The sequence below is a fragment of the Mus pahari genome, chromosome 3 (genome assembly GCF_900095145.1).
Source record: "Mus pahari chromosome 3, PAHARI_EIJ_v1.1, whole genome shotgun sequence".
In the NCBI taxonomy this organism is placed as follows: Eukaryota; Metazoa; Chordata; class Mammalia; order Rodentia; family Muridae; genus Mus; species Mus pahari.
In genome coordinates, this window is record NC_034592.1 from 19,707,538 (window position 1) to 19,728,232 (window position 20,695).

At 46.7% G+C, this 20,695-nt stretch overlaps 2 protein-coding genes across 3 annotated transcripts in view; one reads left to right on the forward strand and one right to left on the reverse strand.

Annotated features, from left to right (window-relative positions):
- Slc25a25 (solute carrier family 25 member 25) overlaps positions 1–14,007 on the reverse strand; it is a 38,457-nt gene extending 24,450 nt beyond the window's left edge. For both annotated transcript variants that reach the window (XM_021192224.1, XM_021192223.1), the window contains exon 1: positions 13,603–14,007. In XM_021192224.1, coding sequence (XP_021047883.1) covers positions 13,603–13,860 — 258 coding nt within the window. In that variant the 5' untranslated portion in view covers positions 13,861–14,007. The remainder of the gene's footprint in view (positions 1–13,602) is intronic.
- On the forward strand, positions 13,198–19,784 carry Naif1 (nuclear apoptosis inducing factor 1). The gene is made up of 2 exons (XM_021192228.1): positions 13,198–15,492; positions 17,660–19,784. The coding sequence occupies exons 1-2, from the start codon at positions 14,982–14,984 to the stop codon at positions 18,130–18,132; spliced, it is 984 nt and encodes a 327-aa protein (XP_021047887.1). The 5' UTR covers positions 13,198–14,981; the 3' UTR covers positions 18,133–19,784.
- Positions 19,785–20,695: the final 911 nt, after the last annotated feature.

Genomic DNA, 20,695 nt, shown 5'->3' on the forward strand with positions numbered 1-20,695 from the left:
TAACCATCCGTAACAAGATCTGATGCCCTCTTCTGGAGTGTCTGAAGACAGCTACAGTGTACTTACATATAATAAATAAATAAATCTTAAAAAAAAAAATTTAAAAAGATAAATCTAAAAAAAAAAAAAAAAAGAATATTTATAGGAATACAAAGTTTGCTGGCATTCAATGGGGTAAAATCCAGAGCCAGGCCTACTTGGCTATAGTCTCAGTTACTCAGTGACTGAAGTAGAAAAATCAAACATTCAAGAACAGTCTCAGTGACCTTAGCTTTCACTGTAAGTCAGGAAAGGACAAACCAAACACAAAGGAATAAATTAGGCCAGGAAGCCACAATTTATGTATCACACTCCCCCTTCACTTGCACAGGCCAGGATCGTGAAAGCTGTGGTTTACCGAGTGCTCCATCAATACTGTGCTAAATGCTTCCATCTCTGCTGCACATCTCTCATTTCTTATGCCACAGCATCTAAATCAGAGCTCTGGGAAGATCACTGGTTTCCTGTGGGTGACTTTTCAATTACAACTCTAAGTCTACTTCCCTCAGCTTCTTGGGTATGAGGCCCATCCACCTCCAGAGCAGGGTTGGCACAGTCCTATACCTGCCACTTGGGCACAACAGCAGCTCATTCAAAAGAGGGTGGTCATCTTCAGGAGCAACCCACACTTCAAGAACCTAGAAAACAGCCTGAACACGTGAAAGTCTGTTAGAAAGAGACACTAAGGGAATGGACATAGTGGCAGTGCAGTGGCTTATTGCAAATCACCGGAGAAACTGTGCAGGGTAGAATGTGCTAGCACATCACACAGGACATCTGTTGAGGGCCGTGCAGTCTCGAAGCACCATGGTGTTTGCACCCATGCTGGCAATGCCCACCTCAGTCTCCAGGTCTCAGCTACCTCCTTAATTTTTTTTAAAAGATTGATTTATTTATTATATGTAAGTACACTGGAGCTGTCTTCAGACACTCCAGAAGAGGGCGTCAGATCGCGTTACAGATGGTTGTGAGCCACCATGTGTTTGCTGAGATTTGAACTCAGGACTTCAGAAGAGCAGTCAGTGCTCTTACCCTCAGAGCCATCTCTCCAGCCTGCTTGCTTCCTCTTTCTCTTTCTTTCTTTCTTTCTTTCTTTCTTTCTTTCTTTCTTTCTTTCTTTCTTTCTTTCTTTCTTCAGAAAAGCAGTCAGTGTTCTTAGCCATTGAGCCATCTCTCCAGCCTGCTTGCTTCCTTTCTCTTTTTCTTTCTTTCTTTTTCTTTCTTTCTTTCTCTTTCTTTCTTTCTTTCTTTCTTTCTTTCTTTCTTTCTTTCTTTCTTTCTTTTTTCCTTTCTTTCTTCCTTCTTAGATTTACTCATCTACCTCTTTAACTACATACCACTCCTCTTGTATTATATTCATCCTTGCCTGACATTCAGAACGGGTGTTGTCAGAGGGAAGACTATCAACACTTTTTAATGAAATAACGAAGCCAGACTTCATTTGACAGAAAGCCAGCTTGATTTGGGTGCCTGGTTTCATAATGAGGACTGGTTATGTCAACGAGGTCAGAGAAAGGCCTTGTCCACCAGCTAAATGGGTTAAACCTGAAGCTCTAGGTCAGTGGTTTTCAACCTTCCTAATGCTGCGACCCTTTAATACAGTTCCTCATGTTGTAGTGACCACCAACTGTAAGTTATTTCGTTGCTACTTCATAAATGTAATTTTGCTACTGTTATGAATCTTAATGTAAATATCTGAAATGTGGAATATTTGATACTCAACCCCTGTGAAATGATCATTCAACTCCTCTCCAAAGGGGTCTTGACCCACAGGTTGAGAACCACTGCTCTGAGGTTTTCACCAAAACCAGTATTGAAACCAACAAACAAAAGATGCAAAATGTGCAAAGAGCCAGCCACACGAGCTCAAAGCCACGTGGTCATGATTCACTATTTCAGAGGCACAACTGCCTAGGCTGAAATCAATCAACCAGCTAATTCAATTGAGTTCCTCCCTAAGCCACTGATGTGAGCCAGAATTCCGGGATGTAAGGCAGTGAACAGACTGGGCCTTCCTGCCAGTGATTCAAATTGGAGACTGACGAGGAGCCAGCACTTGTCCCCCTGGTACTGTTCACGGTGGCAGTGATGAAAAGACTGGACTCCCCTAACCTGCATCTGAGGGCGAAACCCTGGAAACTCCTGATTGTGGCAGAGAACAAGAAATCTACACAGCAGTCTCTTTGAATGGTTGGCTCCTGCTGGGGAAAAGCCAGTCCCCATCGAGGGCCTCGTTCAAGGTGAATGCCTTTTAACAAAGATATCCTTTTCGCTTCTCTAAGAGAAAAAGTTTTCTTACAATTACAATTCTTAAAATTACAAAAGCAATTTTAAGCACAGGACTCTTGAGACCTACCTAGGATAAGAATGAAGCCAGTCTGCACTGGAACACATCATGATCTATGTTCTTCCAAGATCACGGCTCTCATTCAGATTAGATTATCTGTCCTGTGTAGTATATTTCTGAAGAGAATGCAGATATAAACTGAGAGCAGCATGTAAAAACCCACTTGCCTAAAATGATCAAAACCTTCTCATCTACACCCCTCTGACATGCCAAGTGTCCTCCAGGACTCTACCCTTCCTCTCTCCTTTTTCTTATGTCAAGAGGCAAACCTGCAGACTCACTGGTACAGTATTTGCCTCTTTACACAAGGCTCTGTGACTTGATCCCCAGAGCTGCCAAAAACAATGTTTTTGGTTTCTCAAAAACTGACTTGGGATCCAGCTAGATCAGGTTGTGCCACCTGCAGCCCCAGCACATGGGAGATAGAGGCAGGAGGATTATTTGAGCCCAGATAGTCTCAGCCAACAGGGATAAGACAGCAGAGTCAAACAGAACCATCTTAACTTTCCAAGCCAGCCTGTGGCACTGTTTAAGACTGTAGCTCAAGAGCAAGAAGAGCCCAGCCATGTTGGCATAGCGCTAAGAAGACAAAGGCAGGCCGATCTCTGTGTATCCAAGGCCAAGCAGGATAAATGCTGAGATTCTGTCTCAAAAGTAAACAACAAGCAGGAAGGACAATCCACTCAGAGACAGCCTTCTACAGACAGCAGAGCTGTTAAGGGTAGTTGGGAGAATTCTAAGAATGGCTGGTTTGAACGAGACCAGCTCTTGGAAACAATTAGAAATAGACTTACTTATGGAATTATTTACTTCTTATCCCATTTTTCCTTTTCTATAAGTTAAAGATGAAGAAACTCTAGTAAACAAAATACAACTATAATATGAAAGGCAAACGGGTAAAAAAAATGAACTGTGCCCCAGTGTGTTTCTATGGAGTGCTACAAGAATCTCCCTTCAACACCTCCACAGAACCCCAGACAATCCATTTAACCTCCTCGGTAAGCAAGCAGAGTGTGGAGGCTGAACAGCACTCTTGAATGTGGTCCAGATCTAATATCCTATGAGGTCAAAGTCCACCAGAAGGTAACATTACCAGCAGGCACAGATGGCTGTGAACAACTATAATCCCCATGCTTGGTGGGGGTGGAGACAGGAGGAGCCCGAGTTCTGGCAGCCTGGGCTACATAGTGAGAGCACTCACACATACATACATACATATATACATACATACATACATACATACATACAGTGAGATGGTGGTGGTGGCGGTAGGAACACAAGCCTTTCATCCCAGCACTCAGAGTCAGAAGCAGGCAAATCTGAGTTTGAGGCCAGCCTGGACTACAAAGTGAGTTCCAGGACAGCCAGGGCTACACAGAGAAACCCTGCCCTCTCCAAACAACAGCAGCAGCAGCAACAACAAAATCTAAATAGCTACCTACAAACAAATATACATGATACTAACTAAAAGCACAATCAGTATTTATCACATAGAGATGAGCCAAGGGTCAAGAGGATTTAGGAATCCACTCTCACTAGTTTCATCCAATAGGATGATTCAAGCGTGTCACACAACTGATCTAAACTCCTCTCTTGGGCTAGGGTGTGGCTCAGTGTAAGAACATTGGCCTGGCATGTGCAAGGCCCAAGGTTTGATCCCCAGCAAGGCACAAACCCAGAATGAATGAACCTCCTCTACTGTTTTCACCACTGGCATTTCAATAGCTTCAGAATGACCTCGAGCAGCTAGGGTTTGGATTTTAGTAAGAACTCTAACTCTTCGGGTGGAGGGAAGCTGGAGGAAGTTAAGCCAAGGGGTGGATGGGACAATGAGGAAAGTTGAGGCACCAACTGGATCAGTGACACCTCTTTCTCCATTGCTCCAGCAGAGAATGAGCCATGACTCACCTACTTCCTGGAAACCCAGACAAGGGGGAGAAGACATCAGGCAGGTCCTGCAGGCCTGCCTGCCTTATGCACTTATTAAAGAAAACAGGTCTTTAGGACAATGCCGCATTTTCCGTGTCTTTTCAGGTTTTCTCTGTCCTATACATTGGAGCTGCAGTTACTCTACAGGTGCTTCAACAAGTGCAGGAGCCTTAAGTGCTGAGCTAAATTATGCACACACATGTCAATGTCAGAAGCTGAAAGCAACACTGTAACGTTCTTCATCTGTTCTCACACTAGTGGCCTTGAACTTGCAATCCCGCCTCCTGAGTGCTGGGGTCACTGGAACATTGCACTGCATGTCCCATAGAAGGAAGGAGATTGTGTACTGGACTACACTGGGCAAAACCGAAATAGTGGGTTCTGGGACTGATTGGCCCAACTTCTAGGCCTCAGACTCATACATGTAAAATAGTGCTGACAGGTAAAACTTTCCAAGGTTTTAACTAAGTTCCGTCTTCCCAACTTCAAAGTCATCTTTGAAATTGAACAATACTGCCATGGCTAATAAGATAGCAAAAGGCATATAGGGTTAGTGTTGTTGAGGGTCTGTGTCCCAAGAAACATTTGGACTAAACGTGTACATTTATAAACAGTAATGCTAGTCCTTCAGCGTTTCTTCTCTTTAACTTCCCAATGTTCACAAGCCCAGGCTTCTCAGAACGCTTATCTGCTTCCAAACTGCTTTAGCTTGTAGATGAGCCTGTTCTGACTGCCATATTCCCTTTATTACCGATAGCCGACTAGACCTTTCACTCCTCACCTCAGTAAACTGGAGGCAGATGCACATTTAACCAATGGAGGCATTATGTTTTTAAACAATCAGTGGGAAGAAAGCTACCTGGTATAGATCAAGACTCAATATGGAGGCACACCTACAGCACATGCTATTTGGAAGGCTGAAGACAATTGCCTAGGCTACAGAATAATTTAAAAGGTCAGTCTGGGCAACTCAGTAGAACCCAATCTGATACCCCTCTTCTAACCTCTACAGGCACCAGATACATGATGCATACATATACATATATGTATACAAGCAAACAGTCACACAGAGAAAATAAAAGTCTTTAAAAATATATAATTTTTAACATAAAAAACAACAAACCTGGAGGCTAGCTGAACAGTGGTGGCATACAACTTTACTCAAAGCACTCAGGAGGGAGAGGCGGGCAGAGCGCTGAGTTCCAGGCCAGCCTGGTCTTCAGAGCAAGTTCTAGGACAGCCAGGGCTACAGAGAAACCCTGTCTCGAAAAAAATCAGAGGCCAGTAGAGGATCCCGGATTTCTCCGGAAGACATGTAGAGATTTAATGCCTGTTCCTCCAAAGCCTGCTCTTTCCACCCCATCATGCAGCACTAAAACTAGTCCAGAAGCAGGCCACCTGAGGTAAGACCAGGAACAAAGGTGGTGTTCAAAACCTTGAGACTTGCAGTGATAAGGTGGGAAGTTTCTCTGATCTCTCAGCCCTCTTATCAGGGAAGGCTGCAGGTGTGACAGCATGACATCTGCAGGCTTCCGGGTGGCCAGAATGAAATGGGGGCATGGCCTCAGGGTGAAGAGACAAAACCTGACTGCTGTTTTGACACAAACTAGAGTCCTCTGGGAAGAGGGAACTTCAAACTGAAGTTTTCTTTGATTGCTAATTTATACAATGTGGGCAGTGCCATCTCTAGGCAGGTGGGCCTAGACTACATAAAAAAAAGTAGGTGAACAAGCTACAGGAAGAAGTCCAGTAAGCTTCTGTGGTCTCTGTATCAGGTTTTGCCTCTAGGTTCCTGATCTGATGTCCAGGACTGTATCATGGAAGCATAAACCAAATAAATCCTTCTGTCTCCCAAGTTGGTTTCAGTCAGCACTTTCTCAGCAACAGAAAGCAACTAGAATACACATACACACACATACACACACACACACACACACACACACACACACACACCACCTTCTGACAATGGGAGCCTTAAATTGCCATACTGATAAAATGGTTCTTGGAAAAGGTGGACCTCCTTCTGTTCATGCCATAGTTAGCAAACAAGCTATAGAAACTTCTGAGTCCAGATCATATTCCATACAAATCACCTATTTAAAGCGTACAGTTGGGAGCTACAGTGGCTCGGCTGTTAGCTGTTAGAATGCTTGCCAATGGTGCACGAAGCCCTGGGTTTAATCCCCAGCACTGAATAAACCGGGTATGGTGACACACTTCTGTCCTCCCGCACAATGGAGGCTGGAAGTTCAAGAGGTCAAGATGTTCACTAGCTACAGGCTAAATTCAAGGTCAGCCTGGGATCTATAAGAGAACCTTTTGAAACAAAGTGATTTTTAGTATCTTTGAAGGTATGCTCATTGTCTGTAGTGAGGATTATGGTTTCTTTAACAACCCAGTTATGTTACGTGACTATGTTGTTTTAATCCCAGGAGTGGGATAAGGGCTGTTTCAGATTGTCCAGAGTTGCTATGATTTCTCTCATGCTCTAGGAGGGGTGTGGCATGTGCCACTGCAGGGAGTTTACATTTGGAATTCTGGGGACTCTTGAGAGGGTTTAAATGCCAGAGCCCTGAAAGGAGTAGGGCATAGGTACATAGGTAGGCAGGCAAGCATGTGCACACACGAGTGCATGTGCACACATGAGTGCGCGCGTGTGCGCACGCGCACACACACACACACACACACACATGACCCTTCCCCATTACCCCCACCTCCCTGCTGCTGGTCCCCCCTGCTGCAGGTTTGCTGGATTGCTGGTTGGAGATATCCTGACATAATCAGCGGCAGTCTAAAGCCATCTGTATCGCTTTGCCTTCTAACCTTCTTTCTAAACTCCCTGGTGTTGGGATGGTTGGAAGGGATTGGGATGGAGAAGGGTAGTAGGTAAAAGAACCCAATAAAGTAGCCAAAAAGTATGGCTACAACAGTCATCTTTTACCCGAAAACATTTTATCATTCAGGAAACCCTTCCTTCCACATTTCTCTCTCCCTCAGATTAGGACATGAGTAAGCTACTTTCTATCTCTATGGATACCCCTACTCTGGATTTTATGTAGACAGGCCATAAAACATATGTTCTGTGACTAGCTTCTTTTGTCTTTGCTGAGTCCTGGCAAATACTGCACTATTAATCCCCAGGAAGCCATACAATGTACGTTAGGTGTATTATAGGAGATGTGAATGCTAACACCAGCTTTTAGCAGGAACAGCAGAGATCATGGGAAGATAACAGCAAGTTTCCCAATTGCCTGTGTGTACTGAAGGCAGAGGTCAACAAGGACTCCATAGTATGTAGCCCAAGCTGGTTCCAAACTTACAATTTTCCTGCCTCCGCCTCCTAAATCCTGGGGTTACAGGTGTACACCACTATGCCTGATGGGTTTTCAAATTATTAATTTTTTTTTTTAGCCAGTGTTCAAAATAATGGGTTTCATTTTGATTTTTTTTTTTCCCTCTTGGTTTTCAGGGCTTCTCTGTTTAGCCCTTGCTGTCCTGGAACTCATTCTGTAGATTACAATGGTCTCACCTGCCTCTGCCTCCTGAGTGCTGGGATGAAAGGCATACACCACTGCCGCCTGACTCATCATGACACTTTCATATAAGGATATTGTTTTCTGGATTCCTAAAGAGCTCTTGTTCTGTTCTTGAAGACACCTTTCAGCACATGAGTAGCTGATACAAGATGACTGGTCTCAGATCACAAAGAACTAACATAATCCAGGTTTTAAGTTGGATAATGACCATCCGTGGAGGAGGATACCACAAGGAGAATCCTACTTCAAGCGGAAAGCTGGATAGTCACTGCATGCCTTTGGTGGTCAGTGACTCTTTCAAATCCAGTTCTTGGAAGGCAGAGGCAGAGGCAGATAGATGTCTATGAGTTCAAGGCCAACCTGGTCTGCACAGTGAGTTCCATCACAGCCATGGCTATAGAGAGTAACCATGTCTTGAAGAAAAAGAGAAGGAAACAACAACAACAACAACAAAATCAGTTCTAATGGGAAATGGTTAAAGTCTATGCACTTAGTGTAATGAGATCAGCTTTGCAGCAATAGTTTTGTCCACTGACTTTACCCACAGCTGTATTTAGCTGGGCTACAAATGAATTCCAGCAGAGGATCTGTTTGCTTCATTCCCATGTGATTTCTGGGAGAGTTCAACAATTAGTGACTCTCTGAACATCAAAGGAATGCATCAGTGAAGCTCCACTTCAGACAGATGAGGGAGTAGTCCTACTCATTACTTTGGTCCCTCTTTTCAAGTATCAGCTTTGGGGGTATTTTGGAGGCAAGGGCTCGATTGCACTTCAGGCTAGCCTTTTCTATTAGCTTCCCCAGTGCCACTATGCCCGGTTTCAAATATTTACCCACTTTTCAAATTAATAAATATACTCAGTCTAATCTTTTCCTAATGGGCCATTACATTATTCCCAATGGTGTCTATCTTCTCCCTTCCCAAGACAAAAGGTTCTGCCTTAGCTGGCATAAAGCTCACACCTGTAACCCTAACACTCTGAGGCTGAGGCAGGAGAATAAATACAAGTTCCAAGCCAGTCAGAGTTATAAAAGATCCTGTCTCAACCTAGAGGGGGCTTAGGGGTAGGTTAAAGCTGTTATCTCAACTGGTAGTGCGCTTGCCTAACAAGCACAAAGTCCTGGACCAGGCAAGTGGCACATACCTGTGATCCCAGCACTCAAGAGACAAAAGGATCCGAATTTCTAACGTTAGTCTCAGCAAACATAACAAATTCAAGCCCAACCTAGGCTAAGTGAAATCCTTTCTCAAAAAAATAAGTGTTTTCTTCTATAGACAAGGCCATCTTATCTAAATCTGTCTGGTTTTGGCCAACACGAAAAAGGTAGGAAGTTTAGAGATGTTTGATTGAACAATACCAACTCAACATTAACAATCATTTGATGATTTCAAGTCAACAGAGACTGCCGCATGTGTATATTGCTCAGGTCAAGCAAAGAGCCAGGGCAGGGTGGGCTCTTTCTTACTCCCTGACAGGATGATTGTAGGATGGCCTTAAAGCTGTACTTTAGAAGCAACATGTGTGGTTCTGAAAGGACTGGGGATGTGGCTCAGTGGAACACCGCTTGTACAAGACCCTGGGTTTGACCTTGGCAGCACTGTAGAAACAAGAGAGGAAGAGAGGGGACATCTCATCTTTCTCGAGTTCTCCCCAAAATCTAGGTTTGGATCTCACTTCATTAAAGATGACTGGAGTTGTGTCTTGCAGTATTTGGCAAGCTGGGGTTGAACTCTTGGACTCAATTTAAACCATCTTCCTGTCCCACCCACTCTCCTAAGCCCAAGCTGCAACTACAGGCACATCTCACCACTAAAGGCATCACCATTTTGGATGGCTTTTTCTTCCCTTGTAAAATGATGTAAAATCATGTTACTGCCATGTTTGTTTTTGTAGGATTCAAACTATGCACACAAGTCTCTAGATTAGCAAACTTAACACAGCATCTGGAATGTTCTCCTGCATGAAACCCTTCCCCGGGTGAGAGCCCACAAGTCTAACTAGAAAACACAACTGCTTTTAGGTAACACAGACTGCTTTCTTTCTTCCTCTGCTTGGCTGCCAAGTTCTAACCTATGTTTTAAAACATAGATTTTGTTTGGTCACATGAAAATGCCCAAAATAGTCAATGCTATAATTAGTCCAAGCTGAGTCTCATCTCCTAAAGTCACTACCGGTGTCGTCATCTTTTATTCTTTCTTTAGAAAACCCTTCCCTTCCTTTTGTCCCAAGACAGGCTTCCTCCTCAAATGCCCCTTACAAGGAAAATCTCCCTGGCTGACTGCCATGGATTTCTCTGCCCATTTCCATTTTAAGTAATTTTTCTGTCTGTCTCTTCTAGAACAAAGGCAGAAGGCGGCAAAACTTGCTGGTTTATTTTTGAAGAAAACTTCACTTCAAGCTGTTATAAGCTAGCAAGAAGCTTTATGCAGTCACATGATTCCATCTGCTGCTAAGGGCTCACGGATGGGAGACCCTCCACCTCAGCCCAGTCTCCCATGAGCCACAGGAAGCAGCTTCCAACTGTGCAATGCTTGTCAAGGCTTTCTCACAGCAGGCACCCACTTCTACCCAGAGGGCGCCCCAAGTCCTTTGGCTTTTACCAGTTACATAAAAACAGCGGTGCAGCCTTTTTCTAGAGGCAGCTAAGAGTAATGAATTGAACAGGAAGTGGTGGGGTGTGTGTGTGTGTGTGTGTGTGTGTACACGCATGAGGTAGGCTGTCTAGCTGCAGCCTAGTTATTTACGGAAAGGAACATTTCTCATTACTTAAATGTCTATAAAACAAATAATTTCTAATCTTTCTTAGAGCTGTACAACTATTTAAGTTGTACAAAAGCTGGAAAAAGAGGGGAAAGGAAATGAATATGAACAAAGTGTATGAAGTATATATAAAGATGCCATAATGACACATATTACTTTGTATGCAAAATTACTAAAAAAAAATTAAAGCTAGGAGAGCTGAGTTAATATTAAATCCATACTTCAAATTAATTTTTTAAAAATCTTTTAGGATATTCCTCTCTTGGATCTCTTCCTACTCCTGGGGGTTCTGACTTCTCAATAAATCTATGTTCTTTAAAAATAAAGTTTCACGTCACAGAACTTAAGTCAGTTAAGATGTCAAAAGGTTGTGGAGTCAAGTGACCAGAGAGTTATGTTCCTTTTAGGTTAACCAAAAGGTTTTCTTTACCTGGGGGTGGCTCATAGCAACAATCCCAGGGTGGAGGGGTGGGTAGCGCACAGACAGATGGGACTCTGAGGTAGGAGGATGGCTGTGAGATTGAGGCCAGCCAAGGCTACATCCTGAGTTCTGGGCCTGAGCTACAGAGCAAGAAAATGTCTCAAACAGGTTCTCTCTCAGACCAGAGATGGTCACTTTCTCCTTATTCGCTTTTAGTCAAAAATCACTACAAAAAAGAAAATGGATTAGGATCAATACTAGATGTGCTATGAATTGCCAGAACACTGTGACTCCTGTGGAGTCACAAAGCTAGGGATAGAACATGGAATACACCTGCACAGCCAGCTGTCCTCAATGTACCCAGCACCACAGAAAACTATATAGATTGCTGAGAGCACAAAGGTTCACCTGGCCCCACAAGGCTTCACTGAGCCCTTGGGCACACGCCCTCTGAATTTAGCTATCCTAGCTTCAAAAAATGATTCACGCTGGGTGAAGTGATACACACCTTCAATCCTAGCACTAGGGAGACAGAAGCAGGCATATCTCTATGAGTCTGAGGCCACCCTGGTCTATCTAAAATGACACTGTATTCTAGGACAGCCAGAACTACATAGTCAGATCCAAGCTCAAAAAACAAAAAACAACCACCGGCCAGTGGTGGTGCATACCTTTAATCCCAGCACTTGGGAGGCAGAGGCAGATGGATTTCTGAGTTCAAGACCAGCCTGATCTACACAGTGAGTTCCAGGACAGCCAGGGCTACAAAGAGACCCTGTCTCAAAATAAATAAATAAATAAATAAATAAATATAATAATAATAATAAAACCAGACCAAAAAATGACTTACTCGTGAGACATATATGGGGAAATATCCAGCTCATAATACTATTCTGTATAAAACTATACTTTCTCTCTCTTTCACCCCCCCCTTTTTTTTTTTTTTTTGGTGTTTTGAGACAGGGTTTCTCTGTGTAGACATGTAGACTACGCTGAGCTCGAACTTACAGAGATCCACCTGCTTCTGCATCCTGGGTGCTGAGATTAAAGTCCACTGTCACTACCACCAACTAAAACTAGCTTTTTAAAAAAAGGATTTCTTGGTTTTGTTTTTAAGATAAGAGAATTGTTAGTCCAAGGCCAACCTGGCTTCAGAGAAAACCCTTATCTTTAAATCTCTGGGCTTACCCCAAGGATTCTGCTTTACTTGGTGCTGTCCTTGGGCTTCCTCTGCTGATACTAAGTAGATGCTGATCCAAGATTATCTTAGACATGACACTTTATGTGGCCACCTAAGTAACAAACTGGCATAATTCACTGCCACCTTACCAGGTTTCCTTCACATTTGGCTATGAAATTCATAATTACTGTACATACAAATGAACCAAACACTAACTTTGGCCACAAACTAGTTATCGGGCAAACTGCTCATTAGAACCCCCCCAGATTGTAAGCCAATCTATGCCACAATAATGAAACACTTGGTAAAGGGAAGCCACAGTTAAAGTCAAACTGAAAAACCAACATGAAACAGAAAGGGAAGAAAAAGCCACTGCTCAGGCCTTCTTGTGCAGGAAGGATAGTAGTTCTCTGTTTCTTGCAGACCCAGAGGTGGCCATTTCTCCACCCTGCCCCTGGTCTCTCAGTCTTGGCCCACCCCTTTCCAGCCAACTATATCCTGAGATGTATCTAACTTTGACTTTTTGAAAAAAGTTCCAATTGAGTGGTGGTTGCAAAGGCCTTAAATCCCAGAGCACTCAGGAGGCAGAGGCAGGTGGATCTCTGATTCTGAGGCCAGCCTGGTCTACAGAGGGAGTTTCAGAGCAGCCGGGGCTACACAGAGAAACACTGACTAGAAAAATAAATCCCAACAAACAAACAAACAAACAAACAGAGAACCTTTCTTCAGGTTCTTTAACGTATTCGCACTCTAATTCGGCAAAGGGATCATGACCCAGTGTTCTGAAACAGCAGTGGGGGAGCTGGGCCTAAGCCATGATAAAGAACTGCTGTTCAGTCTTCATCACCCACATCCACACTTATCTGTCTAGAACCCCAGTTCCCATTTTTTTCTTCCCCAACAAAGCAACCAGATTAGAGGCCCCAGTGGCACGGAAACAAGGAGGGGGGGGGTTACAGAGAGAAAGACAAAGGGTGCCCATGTTGGGGGAGGGTGGGCACCAACTTGGCCTTGAGGTCCGGAGGGCAATCTTGAGATCTATCTGTCCTTCTATCTTGAGTTAAGTAGAAGAAGGGGCTTTCTGTCCATCCAAGAGCCCCAAGGGTGCCCACCTGTTGCCACGACGAGCTTTTCCCACGACCCGAACTCCCACCTGAGGAGCCCCACACTAGCACGGTGTGAATTTCCTTTCCATCTGTCAGTGGAGGGACACTATCCCCCCAACACCAGGGGTTCCGCTCAGCCCTCGCAGCGTCCATCGGAACCTGACAGACTCCAGAAAGCTGCCCGAAAAGTCCTGCGGTCCCGAGCCGTCCCCCTTGGCGTGGGTCTCGCCCCAGGACCTCCCGGATCCTCCCCGCCCGCGCGGACGGCGCACGCAGACTTACGCGGAGCTCGCCCTCCGTGCGGTGCAGTCCCAGGCGCCGCAGCCCCACGGCCAGGTCGTTGACACACAGGCCGCCGTCGCGGTTGACGTCGAGTGTCTGGAAGAGGCTCCACAGGCGCAGCTGGTGGTCCGGGCCACCACAGACGGCGCCGCCGCACGGGTCCCCCACGGAAGCCGGAGACGAGGCGGACGACGAGGCGGTGGCGGCGGCGTCCGGCGGCGGGGAGGCCACGCAGCGGCACAACACACTGCTCACCATCGGGCGCGAGGCGGGGGCGCCGGACGCGGGGCTGAAGGCGGCAGGAGAGCGACCCGAGCGCGGAAGCACGCCGGCTTTTCCTCAGACAGCGAGCGCGGGCTCCGAGAAGCCGGCCGACTGGAGGGAGGGGCCGCTTCCGGGAGCCCCGCCCCGCGGCGCGCGGAGGCGCTGACCGCGCCCTCTGGCGCACTGCCGACCAATCACAGGCCGGGATGTCGGCTCCGGGATCAATGAGGGGGCGGGGCCACCGTGCCAGCTCGAAGGCGATTCAAACTGAGGGAGCCGGGGATTGGCTGAAGCTGGGTAATAGGCAAGCAGAAAGCCCGGTGTCCAATTCCCATTCAGAAGCTCTATTTAGACTGCGGAACGGTGAGGCCGAGAGGAGCGTTTGTGTAGGGAGAGATCGTAGCTACCCGTGGAAATTAAATGGGTATGAGGGCAACTGTGGACTGACGTTAGAAAACACAAAGCACCATTGAATAAAATGAAAATGTAACGGGCTGACGACTCAAGACGGAGAACACGAATCAAAACCAGGAGGCTAAGCTTTTAGAAGTCTCCTAAACTGCCAATAAAACAGCTGAGTTACACAACGTAATAGTCGCGACGCGAACAACTGAACGACAGTCTGGTTTTCCAATGGAAGTGAATAATGTCCGTGTGGGCGGACATCCCGAAGCGACAGACATGCCTTTAGACCAATGACCAGGCCAGTTCTAGCAAAGAGGTGTGTCCTCTAGGAGGAATGGCAGGCCTGAAGAGCCAGTGATCGGCCAGATATTTGAGCCAAGCCCAACCTGGGGGACGGAGTTTCTCGGGGATGTGCCGAGGGGCGGGAAGAAGGGAAGTGGGCGGATCTCCGCACACCCCAGCGGAAGAGGCAGATTCAGGAAGCCATTACGCAGCTGGCTGGCGGCGGTCGGGCCGGTCAGGGCTGGGCCCTACGCACTTTGCGTAGCGAGGGGGGTTACTTAAGGCCTGGTACTTGGCCTTGAACAAGCCCTGCCTGTCCCCCTAAAGGGGGTGGGGGTGAAAGAGAGGCGAGGCTGAAAAGAAGAGAAGAGAAATTGGGGCTGTTAAGAGCATCATAATTTCTTTAAAAAGAGAGGAAAGGGGAGGCCATGGCTGTCCCAGCCAAGAAGAGGAAGATGAACTTTTCAGAGCGGGAAGTGGAGATCATCGTGGAGGAACTGGAACTGAAGAAGCACCTGCTGGTGAACCACTTCAATGCTGGGGTCCCTCTGGCTGCCAAGAGTGCTGCCTGGCATGGCATCCTGAGAAGGGTCAATGCTGTGGCCACCTGCCGTAGGGAACTGCCCGAAGTCAAGAAGAAGTGGTCCGACCTCAAGACCGAGGTCCGTCGCAAGGTTGCCCAAGTCCGAGCTGCTGTAGAAGGTGGCGAGGCTCCAGGGCCCACAGAAGAAGATGGAGCTGGTGGACCCGGGACAGGCAGTGGCAGTGGTGGCAATGGCACGGCCATAGCTCCTGTACTGCTGACCCCTATGCAACAGAGGATCTGCAACCTGTTGGGCGAGGCCACCATCATCAGCCTACCCAGTACCACAGAGATCCATCCCGTGGCCCTCGGACCCACGGCCACTACAGCCGCAGCCACGGTCACCCTGACACAGAGTGAGTGAGCTCTCATGCTCAGTTCAGCTGCATAAATGGGACGGGCCAGCAAGTACTGGGACAGCCTGGGGCAAATTGGCTGCCAAGGGTCAAAAGTCAGATGGCGATCTTGGAAAGACCATGAGGTCCTCCAAGAACTCCCCAGACTGATCTTGTTCTTTTAGGGTCTTCCTCAGTATGTGGTTAGCTGGATGTCCATGACTTTCACATGCTGGCCTATGTAGTGTTGAAGACAGAGACTGTCTGTAGCCCCTCAGGACTTAGGACCTCATATTAATAGGCAGCCAGGATATACTTGTTGAATGACTAACTAGGACTAGTATTACCCAAGTGAGACACCCATTCTGTACAAAGACATTCTGTGTTTCAGTATACAAACACACACCAGGCATTTCTTAGGAGCTTCGGGATTCCTGTCTATCCATCTGTCCATCAAGCCATTTGTGCTGGGCACCAGAAATGCCAAAGCACTTAACATTCCCTAGGGGCTAGAGAGATAGCTCAGTGCTAAAGCCCTTGTTTAACACGGCAAGAAAATAAATATATTAGCCAGGTGCAGTGGCGCACACCTTTAACCCCAGCACTCGGGAGGCAGAGGCAGGTGGATTTCTGAGTTCGAGGCCAGCCTGGTCTACAAAGTGAGTTCCAGGACAGCCAGGGCTGTACAGAGAAACCCTGTCTCGAAAAACCAAAAAAATAAAAAATAATAATAAATATATAGACCAATTATATTCTACTAGAGCAGGTGAAGCAATATATATAATTATATTATTATAGTATATATATATATATATATATATATATATATTCTATAGTAAAGATATATATATATATATATATATATATATATATCTTTACTATAAGATAGGAAAACCCAAGGACTCACAAGAGGAAAGGGATTTCCTGGTGTGAGGAGACCACATGGTTGATGGCATTGACAAGTAGGGAAAATAGGAGGTGGAGGTTCACACTGGTAACCCTAGCATTCAAGCGGTGAACCCCTAGGGCAATAGCCAGCAAGCCTCACCTATTTAGAGAGTTCTAGGCCAGTAAATGGACTTTAAAAAAAAAAAAAGGAAAGAAAAGAAAAGGTATGAACAGCACCTGAGGTTGTCTTTTAATCCCCTTCCATATGTACACAAACATGTGTACCTGAATATACATGAACATGTATACACAGTTTTTTGTTTTTTTGTTTTTTCGAGACAGGGTTTCTCTGTGTGGCCCTGGCTGTCCTGGAACTCACTTTGTAGAACACAGTTTTTAAAAGGTAAACAAGATTGACATCTCCCATATACATGAAGGCCCAAACAACGAATGTCCCTCCAGAGGTTCTCTTTGATGAGTGATAATAGTACGAGCTGGTTGGGTTTTGTGTCTGAAATAAGGATGTGTGCCCACACCTCTGAATTCTGCTCAGTCATGATGGGCTTTGAACTGGATCAACCAGACTCAGTGGTGTGTGGGTGTGTGCTCTCCTCTGCAGATATTTCTTCAGTCCATATGAGGTCAGAAATGGGTGAAAAGCACTGGTCTAAGTCAGGTCCTGTTCTCGAACACCATCTGCAAGGGTGTTCAGGGATCTTAAGGACCGATGTGTTTAAGGAGACAGAGAGACATTTTTCTGGACACACGAGCTACTATGGCCCTCGTCCTTCTTTGATTGGTCACACAGATGGGATAGAATGGGCTCAAAGCAGCCCAGTGGTTCTGTTGTCATCTCTGAAACCGAAGAGGACAGTGTCTCCCTCTTGTCACTTGGAGGATTCACTGAGCTAAAGAGTATGGAATGGTATGCAAATACTCTAGTGTGGCACTCTGTATATCAGTCTTTGGGTTTGCGGTTCTAATGCTGCCGTTCTTGTTGGCATCTCCGCATTTGTCAGATCTGGTGGAGGGAAATCCTGAAACCTGGTTGGAGAAGTCTCTCAGTAGTAGAACATATGCTCAGCATGTACAAGGCCCTGGGTTCTATCCCAGCCTTGAAGGACAAAGGAGCTGAACCTCTCAGATTCTGTAGTTTTATGTGAATACAGCCAGGGGAGGCCTGAATTCCCTTTGCCCGCTGCTGCACAAGGTTTAGTGGCTTCCTCCCTGTGCTGCAGAGTCACCCACATTCCTTCCGTAAGGTGACCCACATCTGCTTTTGTTCTTTCTTCTCCGGCAGTCCCCACTGAGACCACCTACCACACGCTGGAGGAGGGGGTGGTGGAGTACTGCACAGCTGAAGCGCCCCAGCCCCTGCCGACAGACGCACCGGTGGAGATGATAACCCAGCCCCCAGACACATCTGTCAAACCACAGGCACTTAAGAGCCGCATCGCCCTCAATTCGGCCAAGCTGATCCAGGAGCAGCGGGTCACCAACCTGCACATCAAGGAGATCGCCCAGCACCTGGAGCAGCAGAATGACCTGCTACAGATGATCCGGCGTTCTCAGGAGGTGCAGGCCTGTGCCCAGGAGCGGCAGGCCCAGGCCATGGAGGGCACCCAGGCGGCCCTGAGTGTCCTCATCCAGCTCCTCCGGCCCATGATTAAAGATTTCCGACGCTACCTGCAGAGTAACACTCCCAACCCAGCCCCAGCCCCTGCCCCTGGACAGGTGGCCCAGAATGGGCAGCCAGACAGCATCATCCAGTGAGGGCAGGGGCCAAGCCAGTACTCTGCTTGTGATTGAAGGACACGTCTAAGGAATTTTAAGTGGTTTCTGTGGGCGGCTTTAAGTGGGCCACGTGGATAGCTCCCTCTTGGATAGATACATGGGGTCTGTTACTGTGAGAAAAAAATGAAGGAGACTGGGAAAAGGAACTTGCAGGCTCCCAGAACCCAATATATCTCACTTCAACCTCTGGCGCTGCCTTGCTGAGAAGATTTTAGTTGGGAGCCGTGTATGCTGGTGATGGGACAAGGGTTGGCATGATCTAAGGCTTGAGACATCGCCCACACTCTTTAGGACAACTTTAAAGTCAGACTGGTTCTCACTGGGGCTACGTCTCAGCATACGATGGTCAGCGAGCTGCCCCACCTCAGGTGCACCCTCTTTCTGAGTGCCATCCTGCCAGTGTCGCTGGCAGAAATGCAATAACACCCAAATAAGAATGTCTCCCAGCGCCACTGCGAAGTCCCAGTCCTTTCTCCTTCTCACTGTGCCTCCATTCTCAGGGGACTCTCTTGACTGCTGAAACCACCCATGCACAGCCCAGCTCTCGGATATGCCCCGAGATGTATGTAGCCAGCCTGGCCTGGCTCCGGAAAGCTGGGTGTGGTGGGTTAGCCACTCTCTAGTCTTCCATGACACCTCTGGGTAGCCCCATCCCCAGCCTTTGACACAGGAGGGCTTCCGGTGCTGACAGGGTTAGAAGGCAGAGCCCTGTGGAATCCTGTCTCCTGCTGCAGTGGACTTGAGGTGAACCTCTAGTTTTATTTTATCAATTTTTTTCTTTAGAAAGCTCACTTCTAGCCAGTCATATTTATTCTACAACTGAACCCTTTCTGGGAGGACTCCAGGGTCTGTGGCGCCTTCTTCCTCCTCCTCGGACCACACGTCCGAAATCCAGTGCACATAGAGCCCTGCTCAGCATCCCACCCCAGTAATCCTCCCTTACTCTGTTCCTCAGTGCCTGGTGCCCTGAAGATGCTCCTTGCCCCCCACTGGCTGAGCGAATCCAAAGCAAGGATGGTCCCTGAATGTTAGAGGTGGAATATAGAAAGTGGCCCTTTGAAGCAGGACATAGCCTCAGAGGGCTGAAGTACATGTTGCCCAGCTTCCCGCCTTCTCTGCAAGGCACTTACAAGAGACTCTGCCAGGCAAGGTTTATCTGGATCACTCTCAAACTTGCAGTGCTAAGGCCTCAGGCTCCCACGTTGCTACCCCATTCACCATGTCGCTGCCACATCTGGGACACTCATGACCAGTGACAACAACTCAAAGTTCCAGATCTTAGCCAAGCAGAGGCCAAGTTGCCTTTCCAGGCATGCGCACATCAAGATGCTTAACTCCACTGCTGTCCCAGGAAGAGGTCCCCTGGAGACAGTTGAGGTGGCTGTCCACTGTCCCTTCTCTGAGGAGGTGTGTGTAATGTTAGCTGCAGAGAGTGGAATGAGGTGGGGCCCCCGCAGGGTTGCTACAGGAGCCTCCTAAGGTTTTGTGACCTAGTTTGGTTCTTCTCTAGGGTTGGAAAACTGAGCCAATGTTGTATCTGTTCCATTTGTGCATCAAGAGGAAGCCTAGATTACTTAAGCTAACTTGTTCTTCCCAGGTCACAACTTTAAATTAAAGAAATATCACTTTTTAAAAAAAAAAATACACACTCCTCTTGTCTTTATTGATCACACATAGCCCCCAGGCTAAATCTGCACTGCCACTTTGTTGTTTCTGAGACAGGGACTCACTATCTCTCCCTGACTGGCCTAGTGATGGCTAAAGTTATGTTTGAAGTTTAAATTGCTATGCTTAAGAGATCTGTAAAACAAAATACCCCTAACCTGTAAGCCCCACTTGCCCAAGGACAGATGACTCCCTGGGATGTCGGGAGCTGTCCTTCATATAAGATCATAAGCCACGTGTTTTCACTTCTGTAAACAAGCACGGTTGCCCCAACTACACAGAATGTATTTGATCACATGTAGGTGGAAGGTATGTCAGCAGGAAGTATGTCAGGATGTATGCGCACCTCAGTTGGATGAAGGTGGGAAGTATGTAGCTTTGTGGGTTGCGACTTTATAAGTTCCTGTCTATTCAGCACCATACTCTGGGACTCCCAGGGATGGACCACTGGTCAATGGTCGTCATCCTGGCCAATATTTAATAAAGCTTGCTTCAAACTTGGCTCAAAAGTTATGGTAGTGGTATTAGACTCAGTCCGTGTGATTAGGATTTTCTGGAGATCCCAGCAAGATCAGACCACCCATCAAAATTCCTCCCTCCAGAACTCCAGGGCTGAAGGGTCACCTCAGGAAGTGGACATCTCGAGACAATCCAAGGCTCTAAAGTATTCTTTCCATTCATAAACTATTAGAGCAACTGCCATGCTGAGAGAAGCAGCAAGCATCTCCGGAGGCCTGCCCTGGTTAGAGTAGTTTACTGTGACATCTGGTTGTGTTGGTATGCTGATCTGGGATGTGGAAGGGTTCGATAGAACCCATTACTCTCCTATCCAGGGCCAAAATAGAGACATTTCAAAGCCTGATTTTCGGTCTTGTTT

What these genes read in the sequence shown, in the direction of transcription:
- Naif1 (XM_021192228.1), top strand. Translation starts at nt 14,982, where the DNA reads ATGGCTGTCCCAGCCAAGAAGAGGAAGATGAACTTTTCAGAGCGGGAA. An exon ending in CACGGTCACCCTGACACAGA is followed by an intron (nt 15,493 to 17,659) that starts GTGAGTGAGCTC and finishes CTTCTCCGGCAG; the next exon opens with TCCCCACTGAGACCACCTAC.